This window comes from Macaca thibetana, chromosome 6, assembly GCF_024542745.1.
Source record: "Macaca thibetana thibetana isolate TM-01 chromosome 6, ASM2454274v1, whole genome shotgun sequence".
In the NCBI taxonomy this organism is placed as follows: domain Eukaryota; kingdom Metazoa; phylum Chordata; class Mammalia; order Primates; family Cercopithecidae; genus Macaca; species Macaca thibetana.
In genome coordinates, this window is record NC_065583.1 from 43,315,585 (window position 1) to 43,339,447 (window position 23,863).

General features: G+C 42.0%; 1 protein-coding gene across 2 annotated transcripts in view; it reads right to left on the minus strand.

Annotated features, from left to right (window-relative positions):
• Nucleotides 1-23,863, minus strand: part of KDM3B (lysine demethylase 3B) — a 96,712-nt gene that overhangs the window by 52,668 nt on the left and 20,181 nt on the right. For both annotated transcript variants that reach the window (XM_050795123.1, XM_050795124.1), the window contains exons 2-9: nt 22,893-23,060; nt 20,588-20,701; nt 18,308-18,413; nt 16,491-16,615; nt 14,265-14,339; nt 8,874-9,473; nt 3,518-4,766; nt 2,407-2,608 (exon numbers count right to left, since the gene is read on the minus strand). In XM_050795123.1, the coding sequence (XP_050651080.1) occupies nt 2,407-2,608; nt 3,518-4,766; nt 8,874-9,473; nt 14,265-14,339; nt 16,491-16,615; nt 18,308-18,413; nt 20,588-20,701; nt 22,893-23,060 (2,639 nt within the window). The remainder of the gene's footprint in view (nt 1-2,406; nt 2,609-3,517; nt 4,767-8,873; nt 9,474-14,264; nt 14,340-16,490; nt 16,616-18,307; nt 18,414-20,587; nt 20,702-22,892; nt 23,061-23,863) is intronic.

Below are 23,863 nucleotides of genomic sequence, written 5' to 3' on the forward strand. Positions count from 1 at the left end.
TTTGACACAGTTCATTATTCCTTCCTGGAAACACTTTCTTTCTTTTTTTTTTTTTTTTTTTTTTGAGACAGTCTTGCTCTGTCGCCCAGGCTGGGGTGCAGTGGCCGGATCTCAGCTCACTGCAAGCTCCGCCTCCCGGGTTTAGACCATTCTCCTGCCTCAGCCTCCCGAGTAGCTGGGACTACAGGCGCCCGCCACCTCGCCCGGCTAGTTTTTTGTATTTTTTTAGTAGAGACGGGGTTTCACCGTGTTAGCCAGGATGGTCTCGATCTCCTGACCTCGTGATCCGCCCGTCTCGGCCTCCCAAAGTGCTGGGATTACAGGCTTGAGCCACCGCGCCCGGCCGTGAAACACTTTCTTTAGTGTCTTCTGGGATACCTCACTGCCTAGTTTTCCTGCTATTTCACTAGCTGTTCTTTTTCAGTCTCCTTTACTAGTTGCTTCCATCTTTCTCACCTCTAAAATCGGAGAGTACCAGAGTTTGGTCCCCGGACTGCTATTCTTCTTTATCCTCTGATCTCACTTAGATTGATAGCTTTAAATACCTGGTGATATCCAAATGTATATCTTCAGTAGGACCCCTTCCCTTAACTCTAGAGCTGTATCTCCAGCTGCCTTCTCAGTATCTCACCTTTGAAAATCTAACAGGCATCTCAAATTTAACACGGCCAAGTTAAAACTCCCCCTTTTCCTCCCCAAACCTGCTTTTCCCTAAAGAATCTCTTTATCAGTAAATGGCAATCTCATTCTTCCTGTTTTTAGGCCAAAAGACATACCTAGAAGCAGACATAGAATCATCCTTAGGTCCTTTCTTTCATACTTCACATCTAATTCATCAGAAAATTATGTCTGCTCTATCTTCAACCACTTCTCATCATGTCCATCACTATCTCCCTGGGCCAGGCCCCATCATTTCTCACTTGGATAATTCCAACAGCCTCCTAACTTCTCTGCTTCTGCCCTTGCCTCTATATAACCTATTCTCAAGAAGGTGGCCAAAGTGGCCTTTTAAAACATTAATCAGTGTCACTCATCAGTTCAAGGCCTCCAATGACTTCTCATCAGAGTAAAAACCAAGGCCTTTGGAATAGCCTTTTAAAATGTGGACCCACCATTAACTCATTCACCTCAACTCCTTTTCCTTCTTTGCTTATTCTATTTTAGCAACCTAACTTTATGGACACACCAGAAATATTCCAGCTTTGGGATGCTTGCAACTGTCTGGAATACCTGTCACAGTATGGTGTATTCCTTCACCTCCTGCAGACTGTTCTTCAACTCTCACTTTCTCAAATCATCCTGTTTAAAACTGTAGCCTCTCTAGCCTCCTCACACTTCAATCCTCTTTCCTTATTTTTCTCGTAGTTATTATCAGCTGACATATCATTTTTTATTTTTTATTTTTCTTTTAGAGAGAGCCTTGCATTGCTTCTAAGGCTGGTGTGCAGTGGTACAATCAAGGCTCAATGCAGCCTCGACCTCCCGGGCTCAGGTGATCCTCCCACCTCAGCCTCCTGAGTAGCTGGAATTACAGGTGTGTGCTACCACACTCGGCTAATTTTTAAAATTTTTCTGTAGAGACAAGGTCTCACTATGTTGCCCATGTTGGTCTCAAGTGATCCTTCTGCTTCAGCCTCCCAAAGTGCTGGAATTAAAGGTGTGTAATCATGCTTGGCCTTTTTCCTTATTTACTGTCTGCCTCCCCAACCTTCTGAGGGCTGAAATGTGATTTTTTTGTTGCTCACTGCTGAATACTCAATGGCCAGAACAAGGGTTAGCACACATTAAATGCTCAATAAACATTTGCTAAGTGAATCCACACCATATTGATAAACCATTTAGATTTACTTTAAAATTAAAGATTCTTGAAAGGTCACTCAGAAGAAACTCCCCTTCTAAGTTTATCAAGCAGAAGAAAAGTAACTAAAGAGATGTTGTTTGGTAAAAGCAGATGATATTCCCAGATTTTCATCAGTTATATCTACTTCAAAGATGTTTCACATTATCTCCAAATCTTATTTCCCCTTCTTTTTAACATGATTCAAGTTACTCTAGCACTGAGGAGGAATAAGCAGTCAGGCAGATCCATAATATGAAATGCAGTCCTTCTGCTTATAATAGTGGTTTCAAATAGAACCAACCTAAGTTAGGAATAACTCAGGGAATAGCACACACAGCTAACACTGCTCAATTTCAATTCTCCAAGGACAAAACCACATGTCATTTTACAATCCAAACAACTAAGTGACTACTATGCCAGAGCCTCTTCACAGACGCTGAGAGCAAAGGAGTTGAGGAAAGCAAAGACCAAGACGATGAAACATGTTTATAGACTTTTAGAGAGAGAGTGGAAGTTATGTGTCACTAGTGAAAAGTGGCAAATGAGGAAAACAGGAGTCTGGGTACCTCCGGAAGTGAAAGAAACGGCAGGCTACAGTGGAATCATCTTGCTCCTGTTCCTTAAACTTCCGGTACCGCTCCAGGCGGCATTCACGACACTTGTGCAGATGAGGTGCCACGTTGATGCATGACCCATCCTGCAGGAAGGGCTCTCCAGATTGCTTCAGCTTCTTCACTTTGCTTACATCTTTCAGCACTGACTGGCCAACTGTGGCAAGGGGAAGAGAAGAAAAGTTTGTCATGGGGTGTAAACAGGAACCAATAGCATGATTCTTTTGGGGACAGACATTTGTCCTGACCTGGGTTGCTACTTCTTTCCCTGCTTCGGCATGTACCAATTATGTCCATCCTTGAAAGGAAGGGAAAGCAAGGAGCAAAGAAGCTTCCATTGGGAGCTAAGAACCATGCAGAACTTGTGGGAAGTGCCACACTAAGGCGAAACAACTTTGCATATGGGTGTGAAAAACACAAGGAGGCAGAATATAGCCATCACCTGCCTCTAGTCTCTCACAATATGGCTATTCTGTTCATCAGGACCTCTTGAGCTCCCACAACATAGCAATTCCTATTGAAAACAGCCGCTTTTACCACAAGACTTTGTTTTACATGCTTCTGGATCATAACCTCACACCACAGAAGTTAATGGATTTTGATAGAGCTGTTAAAATCCTTATGTAGGTTTCAGAGAGAAGCAAACTGAGGGGTGATTCTCTCTGCTTCATCACGTCTACAAATGTCTGCTATGTGGGAATGGATACCAGTTCCCAGTAACCCCTCTGAAGTAAAGAGGATGAGCCAAAGTGAAGTAAAAAGGGATGAGACAAATGCAAAGAAATAGTTCCTGACCAAAAATAACCGACTGCCAAGGAAGATCAAGAGTCCTCCTTTGGGGGATTATCATTATATGGGACAGATACCCCTCTTACAGTGCTGGTTTAGATGCAATCCTGCCCTGAACCAGGTCTGACGAGGGGCCTCTGCCAGGTCCTCTTGGCTCTGTAATTCTATGAGATTACAGAACTTTCCATCAAAGTGAGGGCCTCTGCTGCACAAGAACACAACAGGCATTTGAGCCCAGTGCCAGAGCAAAGCCCAAATACAGCCCCAGCAGGATCACCTTTCAGGGGGGCGGTCCGAGGCCGGCCCTTGGGGGCCTGCTTCCCTTTGCTTTTGCCCAGCAACAGCTCAGCACTGCGCTCCCCATTGGGGCCCAGCTTCCCCATCAGGTGCTCCGGAATCCCCTTCAGGCCTGTCTTAGCCTGCAGCTGTTCCTCAGAGTCACTCAAATCTGACAGGTCACTGTTGGTGCTGGAGTCCGAGTCCTGTCTGCAAGCCAAGCTTCGCTCATCCAGTGAGAACCTTTTCACAGCTTCAAAAGGAGCTTTGTTCTCCTGTGAAAAATCTGCCGGGGAGGACAGAAAGCCGCCTGAGTGCCTGCCAAAGACGTTACTAAAGGTTTTGAGGAGAGGATTGTCCTGCTGCCCAGGGCCCACAGTTGGCCTCTCCTCTGTGGGGCTGGAGGAGAGAGTTGGCATCTCAATGGGCTGAGTGAGGCTGCTGGTGGGCGAGCTGGAGCGGCCATTCCCCATGGCAGAGAGGCTTGGGCCCCCAGTGGTAAGAGCTGAGCCCAGAACACCAGATACTAGCTTGGAGGAGTCAGTTGTAATGAAGAGGGGTTTCTTCTTTGCTAAAGATGCCGAATCTGCAGAGGAGTGAGACTCGGGCCAGCTGGGTGCCACCTTGGAGGTGACAGTGGTAGCAGAAGAGGAGCTACCTGATGCCTGAGATGCAAAACTGCTGAAAGGGCTGTGTTCAACTTTCTCCACAAATGCCAGGAAAGGATTAGAAGGCTCTTCTCGGGACAATTTGGGGGGCTGTAAAAATAGATTTTCATGATTCTCTGGGGTACGGGTATTTAGGAGGCTCCGTGGGAAGGCTGGAGTGAGGGTGGGCATGGACTCTGCAGGCACTTTCCGGTCCACAGAGCTGCCAGCCTTAGAGCCTGGCTTAGTGTCTGCTCCAAGAACGGATCTGCCTTTACATAGGCCTGAGCTCAGGCTCTCAAGGCTTTGTTTGAATGAGTCCCGACTAGAAGAATCATCTGCCAAACTCTCTGAAACAGTAGTGAAGTAGTTACTGGTAGGTAAAGTTTGGGACATGCATTGAAAAAACAAGTTTTTGGAGAGATCAGTGTCTTTCTGAGCCTCTTGTGCAGAGCTACAGCCAAAAGAGAAGCCCAAAGGTTTGTTCTCTGTGGCTAGAACACCATTAGACTGGCTCCTTCCACTTCCAAAAGTCAAAGGTTGCGATGAACTAGGGAGAGGTGCTCCAAATCCAGAAGAGGCCAGAATAGAATTTCTTGAATTCTGAAAGGAAGATAGTCTGAATTAGTGATGCTGGCTTCTTATGACTATCTAATGATCTCTTTCTTGGACCTCACTATCACCATATCAGCATTTCTTGGGGGTCAATCAACTTTTCTCTTTTACAATTCCATGGATCTTCTCTTATAACTGGAGTTCACCAGCAGTGGGAAGAAATCTGCCACAGACTACACTGAGGGTATCTTTAGCAAGGTGAACCAGAGATAGCAGGATGTCATTCATCCTGCCATTCCCTTGGTTGTTATCCAATTGGTTGTCACAGTGCTAGAAGGCCATGTAGCCTTTTTGGCATGCATTTGGAAGTGGAGAGCTCCTCTAAGGAATTGGAGAGAAGGGTTCCTGAATAGACACCAGCTTTTACAGTGACCCCTGTAGTATTAATATATCTCAATGACCTTGGGAACTACTGTTAAAGTTTTGATTTATTTGGGCTACTGTAAAATTGCCCATTTTACAAAAAATGGCTTTAATCCTAGGACAAGCCTACTGTACATTAAAGAAAAGTGTTCTCCTCATTAATCTTAAAGTCCACAACATGGACCCTTTTGGATTTCGGCATCTATTTATGGGTTCAAGTCAACCTACGAGTTGAATATCTACTTCAATTAATGTTAGACATACAGATGCTAAAATTAAAGAAAGCAAGCTATTTACCAAGACCTTTGTTATAATTAGAATCTAATAAGAAACCAAGAGGATAAATGTATATACTGACAATATCCCAAAAAAAGCTTTCAGCGTAACTGAAGAATGAGATAATAAAACACTCTCCTTTCCTTCTTTTACCTTCAAAATGTTAACTTCTGCTTGTGAATGACTGTATAAAGAATGGGGCCTGGTGTAATTCCAGCACTTTGGGAGGCCGACGTGGGTGGATCACGAGGTCTGGAGTTCGAGACCATCCTGGCCAACATGGTGAAACCCTGTCTCTACTAAAAACACAAAAAATGAGCCGAGCATGGTGGCACGTGGCTGTAGTCCCAGCTACTCGGGAGGCTGAGGCAGGAGAATTGCTTGAACCCGGGAGGCAGAGGTTGCAGTGAACCCAGATCGCGCCATTGCACTCCAGCCTGGCGACAGAGCAAGACTCCGTCTCAAAAAAAAAAAAAGAACGAACTTTCCTATATATTAATGTACCCAGATATAGACAAGAGGGACACACACACACACACACACACATACACACACACAGAGAGAGAGAAGAGACCCATAGGTAGTTATGAGCCCTTACTTAATATTTATTAATTTAATAAAACCCAGATCCTAGTACTTGACTTGCACATCATAGATTACTTTTAAGTAGTAGAGGATGATATACCTTAATATTCACTTTAAAACACTGGAAATAAAAATTATTCCATCACCACTTAATGGATATGGAGTTTTCCTTTTGGAGTGATGAAATTTCTGGATCTAGATAGTCTTCATAGTTTTGCAACACTGTAAATGTACTAAATGCCACAGAATTGTACATTTTCAAGTCATAAGTTTTACATTATGTATATTTTACTACAATTAAAAAAAAAGGGATTCCCGATAAACAAAAGGGCTATTCTCTTATAAAGATGGGACAGAGTTTTAATTAAACTATTCTTTAAATACACGAGAGGAGTTAACATTCAGGCTTTCCTTGAGGGGTAGCATAGAGACGTAAGAATCAAGCAGGCCACCTAGGCTTGCCTCTGTCTGTGCTACAGAGACTACTTCAGGGTATCTTAAAGTTAAAAAATTAAAGCTCCTTTTTTCTTTATCTTCCTACTAACCAGTAAGCATTGACTTAAACTCCCTCCCCACAATAGAGAAAAAGAGAACAGACACAGCCCTGAGGTGCTGCTGTTGCTTCACAGGCAGGATTTGGCCAGGAGCCTTGATACCTGCATGACTTCAAGGAACCAGCATGGGTAGCTCATGTTTCACTCCTAAAGTTACCCTTTAAAAATAAATACACACATGAATGAAAAATAATTTGGACAGTCTTTCATTTTCCTTCAAATGATTAAATTCCAAATCCTTTTCTTATAAAAAGGTGATGAGAAACTCATCTCAACCCAGTTTTTAGGGCAAGAAGTTTCCTGTTGGCTGTCTTTATTTTAGATCAGGCATTGTAATGAAAACATTAATTTCCACACATTTATTTATTTATATATTTATTTATTTATTTATTGAGACGGAGTCTCACTCTGTCACCCAGGCTGGAGTGGTGGTGCGATCTTGGCTCACTGTAACCTCCGCCTCTCGGGTTCAAGTGATTCTCCTGCCTCAGCCTCCTGGGTAGCTGGGATTACAGACACATGCCACCAAGCCCAGCTTATTTTTGTTTTTGTTTTTGTTTTTTTTTTTTTTTGAGACAGAGTCTCACTCTGTTGCCCAGGCTGGAGTGCAATGGCGTGATCTCACTTGCAGATCTCACTTGCAGAGCTCACTGCAAGCTCTGCCTCTTGGGTTCACGCCATTTGGGCTCATGCCATTCTCCTGCCTCAGCCTCCCGAGTAGCTGGGACTACAGGCGCCCACACCACCATGCCTGGCTAATGTTTTGTATTTTTAGTAGAGACGGGGTTTCATCGTGTTAGCCAGGATGGTCTCGATCTCCTGACCTAGTGATCCACCTGCTTCGGCCTCCCAAAATGCTCGGATTACAGGCATGAGCTGTACTGTGCCTGGCTCATTTCTATACTTTTAAATCATATCCTAGAAAAACCAAACAGAAACATAGCAACATGACTATGTTTTATAGAAATTTTATAGTCACAAAAATTTCCTCAACCTGTTTAAAAGAAAATACTCTTTGAATATGAATTTTGTATATTCAGCTTTGCTACTCTAAGAGTAGCAGCATTCAGTGGGTCTCTTTTATAGCATGTAAAACCTGGTCTATTTTGTAAGCCCCATTTACATTCACACTGCCTTTGACATGGAGCTTTTTAAAAATAATTTAGACACTATGACGATTTACACTGGAAATCCATGTAAGATCCTCACCTGGTTATCTTAGGAATGCTGGTCAACTAACAGCACAAACCATCAACAGTGTGAAATTTGCATTTACAGGCCCTCTCCTCTTCTGTGTGGACATTTCATCTCCCTCCCTATCCCTGCACACTAGGGATTAACAATCTGCACTTGTTGGGGAGGGAAAGAAGTCATGTTTGTCATGTTTTGTCTGGCATTGTTATATCTGAAATGATTCCGTTTTAGGATGTGAGCTCCTTCAAATAGGGGTTTCAATTCTTTACATATAATATACAGTACTTAGCATACAATAGTTTCCTATATATAATTTTTAAAAATCATTAACCATTTCATCTCTGTATTTCATATTCTAGCTTGAGTTAATAGCTGTTTGGGAAAAAAAAGATGACTAGCACCATAAATCATATTTTGGTGACCAAAATTAGTCAAAAAGATTATATTATAGTGATTTTGATATTTTGGATTAGGGAGACAACTTGATGTTAACTTACATTTAACAGAGGTTCCATTTTAGCAACCATATATGCATATCAGATAAAGAACAAAGGAAATCAGATACTGTTGTGATGATATCCATCAAATTTTCCAGGTAAGGCTTAAAAAGATGAAGTTGGGGAGAAAAAAACCTTTCATGGCCGTATCAAATGATGGAAATTAACTCAGCCTCAAGGGAAAATATCACAGAAAATGATGAATTGAAAACAGAGTAATGGTGGCTTGCACACATAGCCTTAATTATAGTATTCACTATTACTAATACTGTAATTCATTAACCTCACCTCTTATAGGCCTAGTAGAGGCTTGACCACTATATGAACTAAATAGATAATTGAACTTAAAACATTCCCCACCAGATCTACTTTAACATGTCTTTAAATTAGGTTTTATCATCAGTTTTTGATTCACCCAATTGTTCCGGTGCCTTTTAAGAGCTGATACAGTTATTAAAATATACACATTTACCCAATGAGCAGTAAAGGCCTTCCATAGAGTACATTTTAAGCACATCTCAGAAATACTCCTTCCCTGGGGCACTTGAATGTTTTTTAATGTTAGCAATAAAGGAGGGCGAAAGAGTAAACCCAAATCTTGCAAATCTGCCCCTGAAGTAACTCACCTCTCCCGAGGCCTGCGACCGGCTGCCTTTCTGTTTTTCTGGCACAGTCCCTGCTGCAAGGCCAGTGTCTGAGATCCTCACTGTGTTTGGGGTGGAGCTGGCAGTAGTGACCACAGCTGCGGAAGCCACTATGCCCTGGCCAACTTGTTCCAGTGTTTTTCCTGCCTCTTTGTTTTCGGCTCCACCCACCTCTGGGGCCAAAGGTGTCTGACCTGTGGCTGTAGAATACGGAGTGAAAGATGCAGGTGTGTCCCCACCTACAGGCTCATCCTGCACCACCAGAGTCCTGCCGTTTTCTTTGGTGTAAGTGGCAAAGCGAATGTTGCGGTTAATCTGGGGGACAAATGTAGACGGTGGCTGCTTGGCTCTCTGATCCAGCCCTGGCTCTCCACTGGCATTCCCTCCTTTCCAGGGCCCTCGGCTTGCCTCACCTCCATCGCTCCCATTACTGTCTACTTCACCCCTGTCTCCTTTTAATTTCTTTGATGCAGGGTCACACCCAGAGTCCGAAGCACTTTTCCTCCTCCGGCCATCTTTACCCTCTATGCTTTCTCTTTTCTTCTTTCCTTTGGAAGATTTTACTGCTTTTAACGTACCCCCCTACAAAACAAAATTCAAAAAAGATTACAAGGAAACTTTCATCCTGTGAATACCATATACCATTAGCTCTTTCCCATCTCTAGAAACAGACAAAGCAGGCATAGACTGCCAAGTTCCAATGCCAGTTCTAAAACATCCCCTTTGTTAAAAGCTCTAATCTTTCTGTGACTCAATTTATATACACACATTCAAGATAATAGTTACCAGAGGTTAACTCACTTGGCAAACTTTCTCTTACCCCTTAATGAAATAACTCACTTTATTACATATTTATTTCCTTGCTTGAAAGAAACTTGCATTTTAAGTACTGAAATAGGGAACCTTCTCTAACGAGAAGTCACTAAACCAACATTTGTGAGTCTGTGACCAAAGGAAAAGTGAACCTGGGCTGGGCGCAGTGGCTCATGTCTGTAATCCCAGCACTTTGGGAGGCCAAGGCAGGCAGATCACAATGTCAGAAGATTGACACCATCCTGGCCAACATGGTGAAACCCCATCTCTACTAAAATATAAAAAATTAGCTAGGTGTGGTGGCACATGCCTGTAGTCCCAGCAACTTGGGAGGCTGAGGGAAGGGAATCACTTGAATCCGGGAGGCGGAGGTTGCAGTGAGCCGAGAGGGTGCCACTGCACTCCAGCCTGGTAACAGAGCGAGACTCTGTCTCAAAATAAATAAATAAATAAGTAAAATAAATTAAGAAAAGAAAACCCGAAAGAGACAGGTTTGGATTGCTCATACAGACACTGTAAAAACTCAATCCCCAGATCTTATTTCAAAGCATTAGACAGAGGAAAGAGAAAAAAGCTGGCTACCACTAGCCAAACAGGCAAATCTCATATTTCTTCTAGTAATTTCAGACTACCTCATGAAATCTTACTTGTGTCTTATTTAAGAGGCCAAAACAACCCAGGATGATATAGGATTAGAAGGGGCAATTCCCATCTCTGAATAGACTCTCTCCCTGAGAATGAAGGGAGTCAGGTATGGGATGCAGCTAACATTTTCTAGAGCAATCTTTGGGCAGCAAAGTTACAGCTAGAACATTTTTTAGATTGGCTTTCCATCATGAAACAGGTATTCACTTTAGCATTATTTGGGTAACTTCCAGATGGTTTTATTCAGAAACTTGTGTGGGGGTGGTAATATGTGACACACAGTTATTTAGCCATTAATATTTACCAACTTAGTTAATGTACTCTTACGTCCTTCAATATTTATAAATTCTTTGCAGATCTATATCTTTATTGTAATCATTATCATAGCTGTTACAATGTAAACTCAAAAATTTTTAAATTTCTTTTTGCCAGTCCTAGTTTCTGTATTTTTCCTCTTTTGCTGCCTTCATTACCGTCCTTTCTCCTTAAACTGTCTTCTATAAACCTCTTAAGGAGGCCTGGCGTGTTGGCTCATGCCTGTAATCCCAGCACTTTGAGAGGCTGAGGTGGGTGGATCCACCTGAGGGCAGGAGTTTGAGACCAGCCTGGCCAACATGGTGAAACCTCGTCTCTACTAAAAATACAAAATCAGCCAGGCATGGTGGTGCATGCCTGTAATCCCAGCTACTGGGGAGGCTGACGCAGGAGAATCACTTGAACCCGGAGGGGAAGGTTGCAGTGAGCCGAGATTGTGCCATTGCACTCCAGCCTGGGCAACAAGAGGGAAACTCCTTCTCAAAAAAACAAAACAAAACGAAACAAAAAACTGTTAAGCACAGCTCAAGATTTTTGTTTCCCTATACTTTTGGTAATATTATCTAAGTTTCTAAGCCTTTCCTTTTTTTTTCCCCCTGAGATGGAGTCTTGCTCTGTTGCCCAGGCTGGAGTGCAGTGGCATGATCTCGGCTCACTGCAAGCTCCACCTAACGGGTTCAAGTGATTGTCTTGCCTCAGCCTCCCCAGTAGTTGGGACTACAGGCGTGTGCCACCACACCCGGTTAATTAATTAATTAATTTATTTTTGAGACAGAATTTCGCTCGTCATGCAGGCTGGATTGCAATGGTGTGATTTCAGCTCATGGCAACCTCTGCCTCCCAGGTTCGAGCGATTCTCCTGCCTCAGCCTCCTGAGTAGCTGGGACTACAGGTGCCTGCCACCATGCCCAGCTAATTTGTTGTATTTTTAGTAGAGACAGGGTTTCATCATGTTGGCCAGGTTGGTCTCGAACTCCTGATCTCAGGTAATCTACTCACCTCAGCCTCCCAAAGTGCTGGAATTACAAGTGTGAGCCACCATGCCTGGCCTAATTTTCGTATTTTTTTAGTAGAGACGAGGTTTCACCATGTTGGCGAGGCTGGTCTCAAACTCCTGACCTCAGGTGATCTGCCCACCTCGGCCTCCCAAAGTGCTGGGATTACAGGCGTGAGCTACCGCACTGTCTCTAAACCTTTCATTCAAGAAGTTTATCTGTTTGCTAAGTGTTGTTTTCTTTTGATTTTCTTTTTATTTGATTTTTTTTGAGATGGAGTTTTGCTCTTGTCACCCAGGCTGGAGTGCAATAGCGCGATCTTGGGTCACTGCAACCTCCGCCTCCTGTGTTCAAGCGATTCTCTTGCCTCAGCCTCTCAAGTAGCTGGGATTAAAGGTGCCCACCACTATGCCCAGCTAATTTTTGTATTTTTTAGTAGAGACAGGGTTTCATGATGTTGGCCAGGCTGTTCTCAAACTCTGACCTCAGGTGATCCACCTGCCTTGGCCTCTTTTGATTTTTAAAAGCTTTTAAATTCTTTCTTCAATCTCTGTCACCACCCAGTTTTTACTGATGTAAATCACAATCAGTGAACTCTGTTCTTTCTTGTTCATTCACCCATACTTAAAGGAGATGAGGTGATCACGGATCTCTAAAAAAGGTTACTATCAAACTTGGCAGAACTATAAAAAATAATTGGACTTTGCTAGCAAAGGAAACAGTAATATCACGCTAATACCAAGAAAGGAAGAACCAACATCTGCTGCTAAAAACCAAAGATCGCTTGGTGTGGTGGTTCGCGCCTGCAAACCCAGAACTTTGGGGGGCCAAGGTGGGCAGATCATGAGGTCAGGAGTTTGAGACCAGCCTGGTCAATATGGTGAAACCCTGTCTCTACTAAAAATACAAAAATTAGGTGGGCATGGTGGTGCGCGCGTGTAGTCCCAGCTATTCGGGAGGCTGAGACAGAAGAATCGCTTGAACCCGGGAGGTGGAGGTTGCAGTGAGCCGAGATCGCCCCACTGCACTCCAGCCTGGGCGACATAGCAACACTCTGTCTCAAAAACAAACAAACACAAACCAAACATCTCACCTATAAGTCATCCAGCCAACTTGCAGAGCCTGGCTCACAGAAACCTACTACCAGTCCCTAAACAACTTATATGTAAGTCCTACTTACAGTGAGCTACTCATATGTGAGTAAGCAGCCTACAACATTGAGACCAGTACTCCCCAGTTACATTTGGCCAGCTGAATAGTACCTGGCATACAATATGTGCTTAATGAAGGAATGAAATAAGGAAAGGAACAAAAAAGGGGACCAATACATGATCAAAGTAGCAGGTGTTTTCGGCCATGCAAACACAGTCAGGAGACTTACCCTATTTGTGGTAATATTACATGTAGTAAACAGTTTTCAAATTTAACCCTGGCCAGGTACGGTGGCTCATGCCTGTCATCCCAGCACTTTGGGAGGCTTAGGTGGGAGTTTGAGACCAGACTGGGCAAGATAGCGAGACCCTGTCTCAAAAAAAAATTTTTTTTTTATTTTCCTATTCTGATCTTGTTTTAGGAAGAATGACTGGATAAAGATGAGGAAAGACTATATACTTAGCAGGAGTGGCAAAGACAGCAATATTACAGAGGTGCTAAGATACTGTGAGGAATATGCGGATAGCTGGTCAACTGAAGGAAATTCACACAGAATTACTCGATTGGTTTAGGCAGAGATTTTTTTTTTTTTTTGAGACAGAGTCTTGCTCTATCACCCAGGCTGGAGTGCAATGGTGCGATCTTGGCTCATTTCAACCTCCAGCTAAGGTTCTAGAGATTCTCCCACCTCAGCCTCCCAAGGAGCTGGGATTACAGACAACCATCATCATGCCTGGCTAATTTTTTTTTTGTATTTTTTAGAGACAGAGTTTCACCATGTTGGCCAGGCTGGTCTTGAACTCCTGACCTCAAGTGATCCACCTGCCTTGGCCTCCCAAAGTGCTGGAATTACATGTGTGAGCTATTGCACCTGGCCCAGAGATCATCAATACATCTTTTTTTGGGCTACATTAATTCTGAATAAACCAAGAGTTGGGCAGGCTCATAACAATTATGGAGTAACCAATTCACTGTGGGCTGAACACTGAACTAGGTACCAGCTTGAATTGATTCTACTTGGGAATACAGAATTTCAGACTCCCTTGGAGCTCCCTGCCACCGAATGGAAAAAAAAAAAAAAAAAAGTGGACATAGTTTATCCTTCACTTCTTGTTACTTGGTAGATCACGAGTATTACTACTGCTTATTGCACTTTTAACTGACTACTGTATCTTTCAAATATACCTGTCCTGACAGAATACAGGAAGAAACCAGCCTTGCATTTTAGAAGAATTAGGGAACATAGTCATGATTAAAAGGGTTTGCTCAAACTAGGTCTCTTTCTTGAGAACATCCCCCCTTAGACAGACTGTGGAGACAGCAAAAAAATGTACAGTGGCTAAAGCTGAACAACTCAAAGGGCATCCATGGAAAACACATATATAAGGGATCTACATACAGCAAGATAATGCAAGCTCATGAGTCTGCTCAGGAATGCAGTCCATTACTATACCTCGCTTTGAGACGTTGAATTATCCATCAGCATCACATGGATTAGTCTGGGATCTACCGACTTGATCTCACCACTCTACAGTAGGAGGGGAAAAAGATGTTTAATGCCTTGCCCATAAAGACATAATTATGTAATTTCCTAATCGATGTAATTATCTCTTTATTGTTTTGACTCACCTACTAGAATGAAAGCTCCATGACAGCAGAGCTCTCTACTGTCTCATTTACTGCTACAACAGGTTAGAACACGGTAAGCATTCAAATATTTGTTAAGCAAATGAATGAAAGAAGTGAATTCATATCCAAGTGTGCCTTTTAGCGATGTTAATTTTGAATCCTGTATCTCTAAAACCATCCTATTCTGTATAGTATGAAACAAAAAACCTTCAGAACCAATAATCATTAAAAGAATCACTCTAAGGTTAGGTGCAGTGGTTCATGCCTGTAATCTCAGCATTTTGGGAGGCCAAGGTGGGTGGATCACCTGAGGTCAGCAGTTCAAGACCAGCCTGGCCAACATGGTGAAACCCCATTTCTACTAAAAATACAAAAAATTAGCCGGGTGTGGTGGTGCGACTGTAATCTCAGTGACTCGGGAGGCTGAGGCAGGAGACTCGCTTGAACCCGGGAGGTGGAGGTTGCAGTGAGCCGAGATCATGCCATTGCATTCCAGCTTGGGCAACAAGAGCAAAATTCTGTCTCAAAAAAAAAAATAAATAAATAAATAAAAATCACTCCAGGCCGGGCATGGTAGATCATGCCTGTAACCCCAGCACTTTGGAAGGCTGAGGCAGGATGACCAGGAGTTCGAGACCAACCTGGGGAACACAGCGAGACTCTGTTTAAAAAAGAAAAAAGAGGGCCGGGCGCGGTGGCTCATGTCTATAATCCCAGCACTTTGGGAGGCCGAGGCGGGTGGATCATGAGGTCAGGAGTTCGAGACCATCCTGGCTAACATGGTGAAACCCCGTCTCTACTAAAATTACAAAAAATTAGCCGGGCGTGGTGGCGTGCGCCTGTAGTCCCAGCTACTTGGGAAGCTGAGGCAGGAGAATGGCGTGAACCCAGGAGGTGGAGCGAGCTTGCAGTGAGCCGAGATTGTGCCACTGCACTCCAGCCTGGGCGACAGAGCGAGACTCCGTCTCAAAAAAAAAAAAAAAAAAAACAACAACAAAAAAAAACAAAAAAGAAAAAAAGAATAATTCTACTATTAGAGAATAAAAACCCTGTAGGGGGGCAATTTGATAGAAAATGTCAAATTTATTGTGCATATTCTTTGATCTAGTAATTATACATACAAATTTATTCCAATAAATAATGTAAAAAGATGTTCACTGTGATATTACATGTACTAGTGAAAATATTGGCAATGATTTAAATGTCTATCAATTTTAGATTAGTCATGATCTATCTATGTAGTGGAAAAGAATGCATCTATTTTAAAGGATGAGACAGATCTTTACATTTACATACAAAAATGATCATTATATACAATTAAGTAAAAAAGGTAAATTATATAACTATGTGTACAATATGATCCTATTTGTTACTAAAGTGTGACATATTTATAGACAGCATATAAATTATATATCATATAAATTATGTATCATATAACTCATATATATCATATAAATAAATATATAAATATTCTGGCCGGGTGCACTGGTTCATATCTGTAATCCCAACACTTTGGGAGGCTGAGGTGGGTAGATCACTTGAGCTCAGGAGTTTGAGACCAGCCAGGCAACATAGCAAGACTCCTTCTCTACAAAAAATAGAAAAATTAGCTAGGTGTGGTGGCACACGCCTGTAGTGCCAGCTACTCCAGAGGGTGAGGTGGGAGAATTGCTTAAGCCCGAGAGGCAGAGGCTGCAGTGAGCTGTGATCGCACCACTGCACTCCAACTACTAACCATTATGAATATAATACTACTATCATACATTTATATATTGTTTTACAGATTTCAAAGCACTTTCAGATACTTTAATCTCAGGACCTAAAACAGTGTTGTAAGGTCAGTGGGGGTTTACATATTTACCTCTAGTTTATAGATGATAACAGTAAAGTTAAGAAAGTTCAATAGCCTTTCTAGGGGTTACACAACTATTAAGTGATAGAGTCAGGGATGGGACCCAAGTCATCTTACACATAGTGAAGTGCTCACCTATCTAAACCATCCTTTTTAAGGGGATGGACAGACCTTAGACAGAATAATGCAGAGTCTCACCTCAGTTACAGATACCTCCATAAGACGAGTGATGGAGTCTTGATGGCTCACAACACCATAGAGCCACCCTTCTTCCCCCTCTGGCTGATATACCTTGACCCTGTGACCTTGAACACTGTAGGGACCTAAAAGGGAGATCAGTCAGTATTGAATATTTTTGGCTAAGCTATATTTCATAATTGTTTCTAAAAGTCAAAGGAAAATTAGGTAATGTAAATATTTGGCACTTTTGGTCCCCTTTTATAGAATTGAACAAATGAGCAATTCCAGATTTACCATACTCAGCAATTTAAAAACAAAACCTGAATGGTTTCTTCCAGTGGTCTTTGTAAATTCTTCATTTATTCACAAATTCCTCAGACTTTCCCAGCCCTCCAATGCCCCCTTGCCTCAATCTTCCAGTTTTGAAAGTATTATAGGAAAGGAAAGCAAACTTCCAAATAAAAAACTACGGTAGTATGAAAATGTAGTTAGATACCTGACATGTATCTAACTACATGTACATGAAAAAAGTGGGAGGCCACTAAGTTGAATGTGCTGTTATGTTATGTTATGTTGTTATGTTATGTTATGTTATATATGGCCGTTTACATTCTGGTATCTGAGTTTCAATAACAGTGGGTGGAGAGTTCAATTTACGACGTTTCCAGCCTTTTGCACTAATAATAGGCTGAACAAATATAGCACCTGTCTTCCTAGGAACGCAGAGTTTCAAATATATTACTTTATCAGCAGGTAATGTTACTCTGCAATTTAAGCTGTCCTCCAAGGACAGTTTCCCCCCCGCCATATCCTTGTTCATTGAGACTAGATAGCTAAATCGTTACCAATTTTAGATTATTCTCTCTCAGAGCTAAAATTAAGATTCTGTAACTTTTCCATGTCCTACCTCTCCTTCTGTCCACTCAATTTTCTTTTCTGCTACCAATTTTCCTCATATTCTTTCTTCCACTGTATCTTTCCTTGATTATTTAACATCATTTTATCCTGACACCTTCCTTCCCCAATAGGTCAGTTTTTCTACCTTTACCTGTTTAGATTTATTTTGACAAAAGAGAAACAAGGAAACTATTTCCCTGAAAATAATGATTATTATGAGATCAAGAAAGGAAGGGGAGTGAATGTATAACATAAATGAAGCCAATAGTTTACACCTTTTGTGTAGAATCTTGGGCAAAACTTGTATCTGAACTTGGAAGCTAATAATTTTTTTCATTCTTAAAAACAACATGCTTTTAACGTGAATGAGTCTGTGGACACATTATACTCTGCACTCTAAGTTATTTGTTGGTGTTTTTAGTTCCTGAGAAACTTGTAGATTGTAAGTTAAAAAAGCAAAGATTTTCTAATTCATTGCTATATCCCCAATGCCTTAACACTGTCTAGTACATAATATTTAAGAAATTAAAAAAAACTAAAACTCAACTCACAATAAAACTGTATATTATGAAATGCAGAATGAACCGGAAACGCTGGTCTGAATGAGATCCTGTTTTTGCTCTAAGAGCATCTTAAGGGGATGGATGGACCTTAGACAGAATAATACAGAGTCTCACCTCTGTTACAGACACCTCCATAAGACGAGTGATGGAGAGAGAATGAGATCTCTATTCTAGAGATCCAGCTAACTGGAGATACTCTTTATTTTTATTATTTTTTAATAAATAATAATAATTATCCTTCATGTAGCATCTGACTCTGCCCACAAAAAGAAGATAAGTACAGATGTCTAAGGTTGCGTGGTATCCCATACTATCACTCAACAGTGATCATTCACCTGAATCAGAGTTCAGGGACAGAAGACTATCTGTTCTTACCTCGGCTGAATATCTCCTGTAGCTTTTGGTCACTGATCAAAGCATTAACTGTTTCTCTCAGTGCAGCATGTTCCAAAAGAAGCTGGTTTTGGCTATCTGTTCCCATCTGGTAAAGATAAAAGAAGAAAACAACTGAATGTTAACATGAATAGCAAACATCTAATCAGTTGAGAAAAATCATATCCTAAGGAGCTGCGTATCAACATTTGCCAAACGGTATCTACAGAACCTTAGTCTCAGGCTAGGTGTGGTGATCATGCCTGTAATCTCAGTACTTTTGGAGGCCAAGGCAGGAGGATCGCTTGAACCCAGGAGTTTGAGGCTGCAGTGAGCTATGGCTGTGCCATTGCATTCCAGCCTAGATGGCAGAATAAGACCCTGTCTCTTGAACAACAAAAAAAAGAGAAGAACTCTAGTCTCATGAAATGTTTTGCAAAAATTAAGAATGCTAGGATCAATTAGGATTAGGAAATATTATATATCTTTCTACATACAATAGCCTATTAAAGACTCTGAGAAGATACAGGAAAGAAACTTATTTAGGCCAGTGTTTCTCATACTTATTTGACCACAAAACATTTTATTCCTTGTACATCTTTTTTCTTATTTCAGTATTTATCCAAAATTTACTAAGTGCTATCTCATAAAGCACTAAGATTATAAATATGAATAAAGCAAGGTTGCTGAGAGGGAATGAGGCCTAATGAGCAGGGAAGACATATCAACAAAGAAATCATCATTAACATCTCATGGAAGACAATTTAGGAAATAACTGCTCTTGTCTGTCTTAGTAAGACAGTAAAACTCTTAGTCTCCTGATTTTCTTCCTGCAGACAGCAACCCTTACAAGTGAGAAATAAATGTATTTTCCTAAATTCTGAAACTATAACTCAGACACTGGTTTGTTTTAACTATTAACTAGTCCCTTTTCTTTGTAACTATGATACTTCATGCTGCTTGGAACCAGTCCAAACTCCTGGATGTCAATAATGAATAGGCCCCCTTGGACTCAAGTTACAGAAATAGCCACCTCAGAGAAGCTACCTCTTCCTTTTTTTTTTTTTTTTTGAGACAGTCTTGCTCAATCACCCAGTTGCCCAGTCGCCCAGTTGCCCAGGCTGGAGTGCAGTGGCACTATCTTGGCTCCCTGCAAGCTCTGCCTCCCAGGTTCACGCCATTCTCCTGCCTCAGCCTCCCAAGTAGCTGGGACTACAGGCGCCCACCACCACGCCTGGCTAATTTTTTTGTATTTTTAGTAGAGACAGGGTTTCACTGTGTTAGCCAATATGGTCTCGATCTCCTGACCTCGTGATCCGCCTGTCTGGGCCTCCCAAAGTGCTGGGATTATAGGTGTGAGCCACCGCACCCGGCCGAAACCACCTCTTCTGAAGAGACTCAGAATTGTGGTCTTAAATCTTGGGTGGTTTTAGGGTAGGGTAGAGCCGTGTAGAAGAAGAAAGAAGCCTCAGCCACCAGAAGTACTTTTCAAGGGAGCAGAAAAACTTTAAAATGCACAGGGAGATTGGGTACGGTGGCTCACGCCTGTAATCCTAGCACTTTGGGAGGGCAAGGTGGGTGGATCACTTGAGGCCAGGAGTTTGAGATCAGCCTGGACAACATGGCAAAACCCTGTCTCTACAAAGACTACAAAAATTAGCCAGGTGTAATAGCATGTGCCTTTGATCCCAAGCTAGTTGGGAGGATGAGGCACAAGAATCACTTGAAACTGGGAGGTGGAGGTTGCAGTAAGATGAGATCAAGCCACTGCACTCTAGTCTAGGTGACTGTCTCAAAAATAAATAAATAAATAAAATTTATAAAATACCAGGTACGGTGGCTCACACCTGTAATCCCAGCACTTTGGGAAGGCCAAGGCAGGTGGATCGCCTGAAGTCAGGAGTTCGAGACCAGCCTGACCAACATGGTGAAACCCTATCTTTACTAATAATACAAAAATTATCTGGATTTGGTGGCACATGCCTGTAATCCCAGCTACTTGGGAGGCTGAGGCAGGAGAACTGCTTGAATTCAGAAGGCAGAGGTTTCAGCGAGCCAAGATCACGCCATCGCACTCCAGCCTGGGCAACAAGAGCAAAACTCTCTGTCTCAAAAAAATAAGTAAATAAATAAATAAAGGCACAGCGTATTTACTGGAGGAAGTAATATAAGAAACGCTAATATGTTCCCACCTAGCAAAAGGGGAAACACCTATATTTATACCAACAAAGAAATTAGCAATAAGAAAAAAATAGGCTCAAGGCTGAAGCAAGTGTTAAATACCTGAAACAGATGCAGCCCATTGGCATCCGACAGGAACCGAAGCTCTCGATCCAGAAGATATTCCACTGGAACCACAGAACCCAAACCCAATTTATCTACAAGGGGAGTAAAAGTCTGTGAAGTACAATGACAAGAAATTGATTAGAACTTGGGAATTAAAAAAAAATAGCAATTCAAACAAATCTCTAACTTCAAAGAAATAATTATTATATCTTTCATCCCAGTAAATACAGATAAGCTAAAGCATAAGTCCTTGGAAACATTCCCAACCTGGCATCTACCCCTCAAATAGTCATGGGAAGCTAACTAATGCAGAAAGTCAGCTCAATACTCTTATTGGCTAAAAAGGACAAGAGGAATCAGAAATTCTCCTAATTCTGCCTAGGAACAGGGCCAATCTTGTCAGGTTTCAAGGGAGCTAAATTACAGTAAATTCCCAGAATAAAGAGTTATACTGTTATCATCGCTAGAACTCTTGAAATCTTTGTGAAATTTATAAAATAATTAACGGCATAAATATGGATGGTTAATTCATATTAGCATTTCATAAATAAATAGCCTACAAAAAAGTCATGAAGAGACCCCATATGCACTTATACAAGAGCTTTTCCTAAAAGTTCAACTGGAAAGTGGCCTTAAAAACAAATGAGGCCGGGCTCAGTGGCTTGATCACCCGAGGTCCGGAGTTCGAGACCAACTTGACCAACGGTGAAACTCCGTCTCTACTAAAAATAGAAAATTAGCCCATTGTGGTTGTGTGCCCCTGTAATCCCAGTTACTTGGGAGGCTGAGGCAGGAGAATCGCTTGAACCCAGGAGGCGGGGGTTGCAGTGAGCCGAGACAGCGCCATTGCACTCCAGCCTGGGCAACAAGAATGAAACTCCTTAACAACAACAACAACAACAAAAAACAAATGACAGGGCTGGGCGAAGTGACTCACCTGAGGTTAGGAGTTCAAGACCAGCCTGGACAACATGGTAAAACCCTGTCTCTACTAAAAATACAAAAATTAGCTAGGCATGGTGGTGCATGCCTGTAATCCCAGCCACTCGGGAGGCTGAGGCAGGAGAATCGCTTGAACCTGGGAGGTGGAGGTTGCAGTGAGCCTAGATCGTGCCACTGCACTCAAGCCTGGGTGATAGGGTGAGACTCCGTCTCAAAACAACAACAACAAAAAAAGCAAATGAAAAGACAGTTTAGTAAGTGATGATATATATCATCAATAGGTTAAAAAAATTGTTTTGAATATTATTTATTTAATTTGGTTAGCCACATGAGAATTAGGATTTTTTAGAAGTTACCATTTATACCCATACTTTGCTAATAGGACAGACAGAAACAAATGGATACTCTCACAATTAAATTTTATAACACACAGCCAGGCACAGTGGCTCATGCCTATAATCCCAGCACTTTGGGAGGCTGAAGCAGGTGGACTGCTTGAGCCCAGGAGTTCAAGACCAGCCTAGGCAACATGATGAGCAACCATCCCTACAAAAAATACAAAAATTAGGCTGGGTGCAGTGCTGTGCGTCTGTAGTCCCAGCTACTTGGGAGGCTGAGGTGGGAGGATGGTTTAAGCCTGAGGGTCAGAGGTTGCAGTGAGCTGTGATTGCACCACTGCATTCCAGCCTGAGTGACAGAGCCAGACCCCGTCTCAAAAAAATAAAATAAATTTTATAATGCTATTTTATTTCACTCCATAATTGAAAAAAAACTTCAAAGGTTACAAATAATGTTTCAAAACCTTGCTCTGAGAAAAGACTAAAGGTGAAAAAATTCTTTTCATTGTTTTTTTTTTGTTTTTGAGACAGGGGTCTCACTCTGTCACCCAGGCTGGATACAGTGGCACAATCATGGCTCACCGTAGCCTCAACCTCCTGGGCTCAAGCCATCCTCCTACCTCAGCCCCACAAGTAGCTGGGACCACAGGCATGTGTCACCAGACCTAGCTAATTTTTATATTTTTTGTAGAGATGGGGTTTTGGCATGTTACCGGGATAGTCTCAAACTCCTGAGCTTAAATGATCTTCCTGCCTCAGTCTCCCAAAGTGCTGGGATTACAAGGCATGAGCCACCGTGTCCGGCCAAAAAAATTCTTTCATATCAAATATCACCTAATATAAAACGTTTTGGAGGACAAAGGAGAAAAGACTGCTCCTAATTTTTGCATTAGTAACTTCAGAATAAACGTATGTTAAGGACAAAGTATACAGTTCTTATACATACTCTGTCTGTAACATGTCATAGTTATGTTTATAGGAGTAAAGCTCAGATACGTTCCCACCCAGTAAAAGCCACTCACCAGGGCTGGCCATTGTGCAATGGAGACTCGAATGCCCTGGAGAAGGACTGGGTCCTCACGGGGTGCCCATACAAGAGATCCTTCCAGCAGAAGCACAATAACTTCTTCAGCATGAACTTTTACCCAAGAGTGTTGTTTCCAGTTACAGCCATCAAATTCTACAAAGATCTGCAAAAAGAGATAAAAAGCAGTTTGGAAGTCACACTTGGAAAAATCTCACACTATACTTACAAATGAACATAAACCCCACTGTTCTGAACAACTGACTAGGAATAATTCTAACTTGTGTTTAAGATCTTTTAATGGATGTCAATAAAAATTGATCTTCAGAGCCAGGAAGCTGGTCTCAGCCCCATTCTGAAAAGGAGGAACAGAGTTAAGGAGGCATGAACTATTCACAGTCATTCAGTAATTTTTAGTCATGTCCCTACTGAAATTGGCAACTCTTAGTTTCTAATTCATATTTACACAAACTAGCTGAGGGCATACTATACTAGGTTCACGAGTACAGAAAGGAATCTGGCATACTTCTTGGTCTCAAAAAGCTCATAATCCAATGGGAAGAAATTTTTAATACTTCTATTGAAATTGTGAACTTTTAATTATTTTTTCAATAGGTGATGTATGTATATGGCAAAAATTCAAAAAGATAAAATGCTGAAAAACATCGTTCTCCCATTCCTCTGTGTGGATTCTATTGATTGATTGATTGAGACAGGGCCTCACTCTGTCGCCCAAGCTGCAGTGAAACGGCGTGATCTCAGCTCACTGCAACCTCTGCATCCTGGGCTCAAATGATCCTCCTGCCTCAGTCTCCCAAGTAGCTGGAACTACTAGCATATGCCACCATGCCCAGCTTATTTTTTGTAGAGACACAGTTTCACCATGTTGCCCAGGCTGGTCTTGAACTTCTGAACAAGGGATCTGCCCACCTCAGCCTCACAAAGTCTAGGATTACAGGCGTGAGTCAC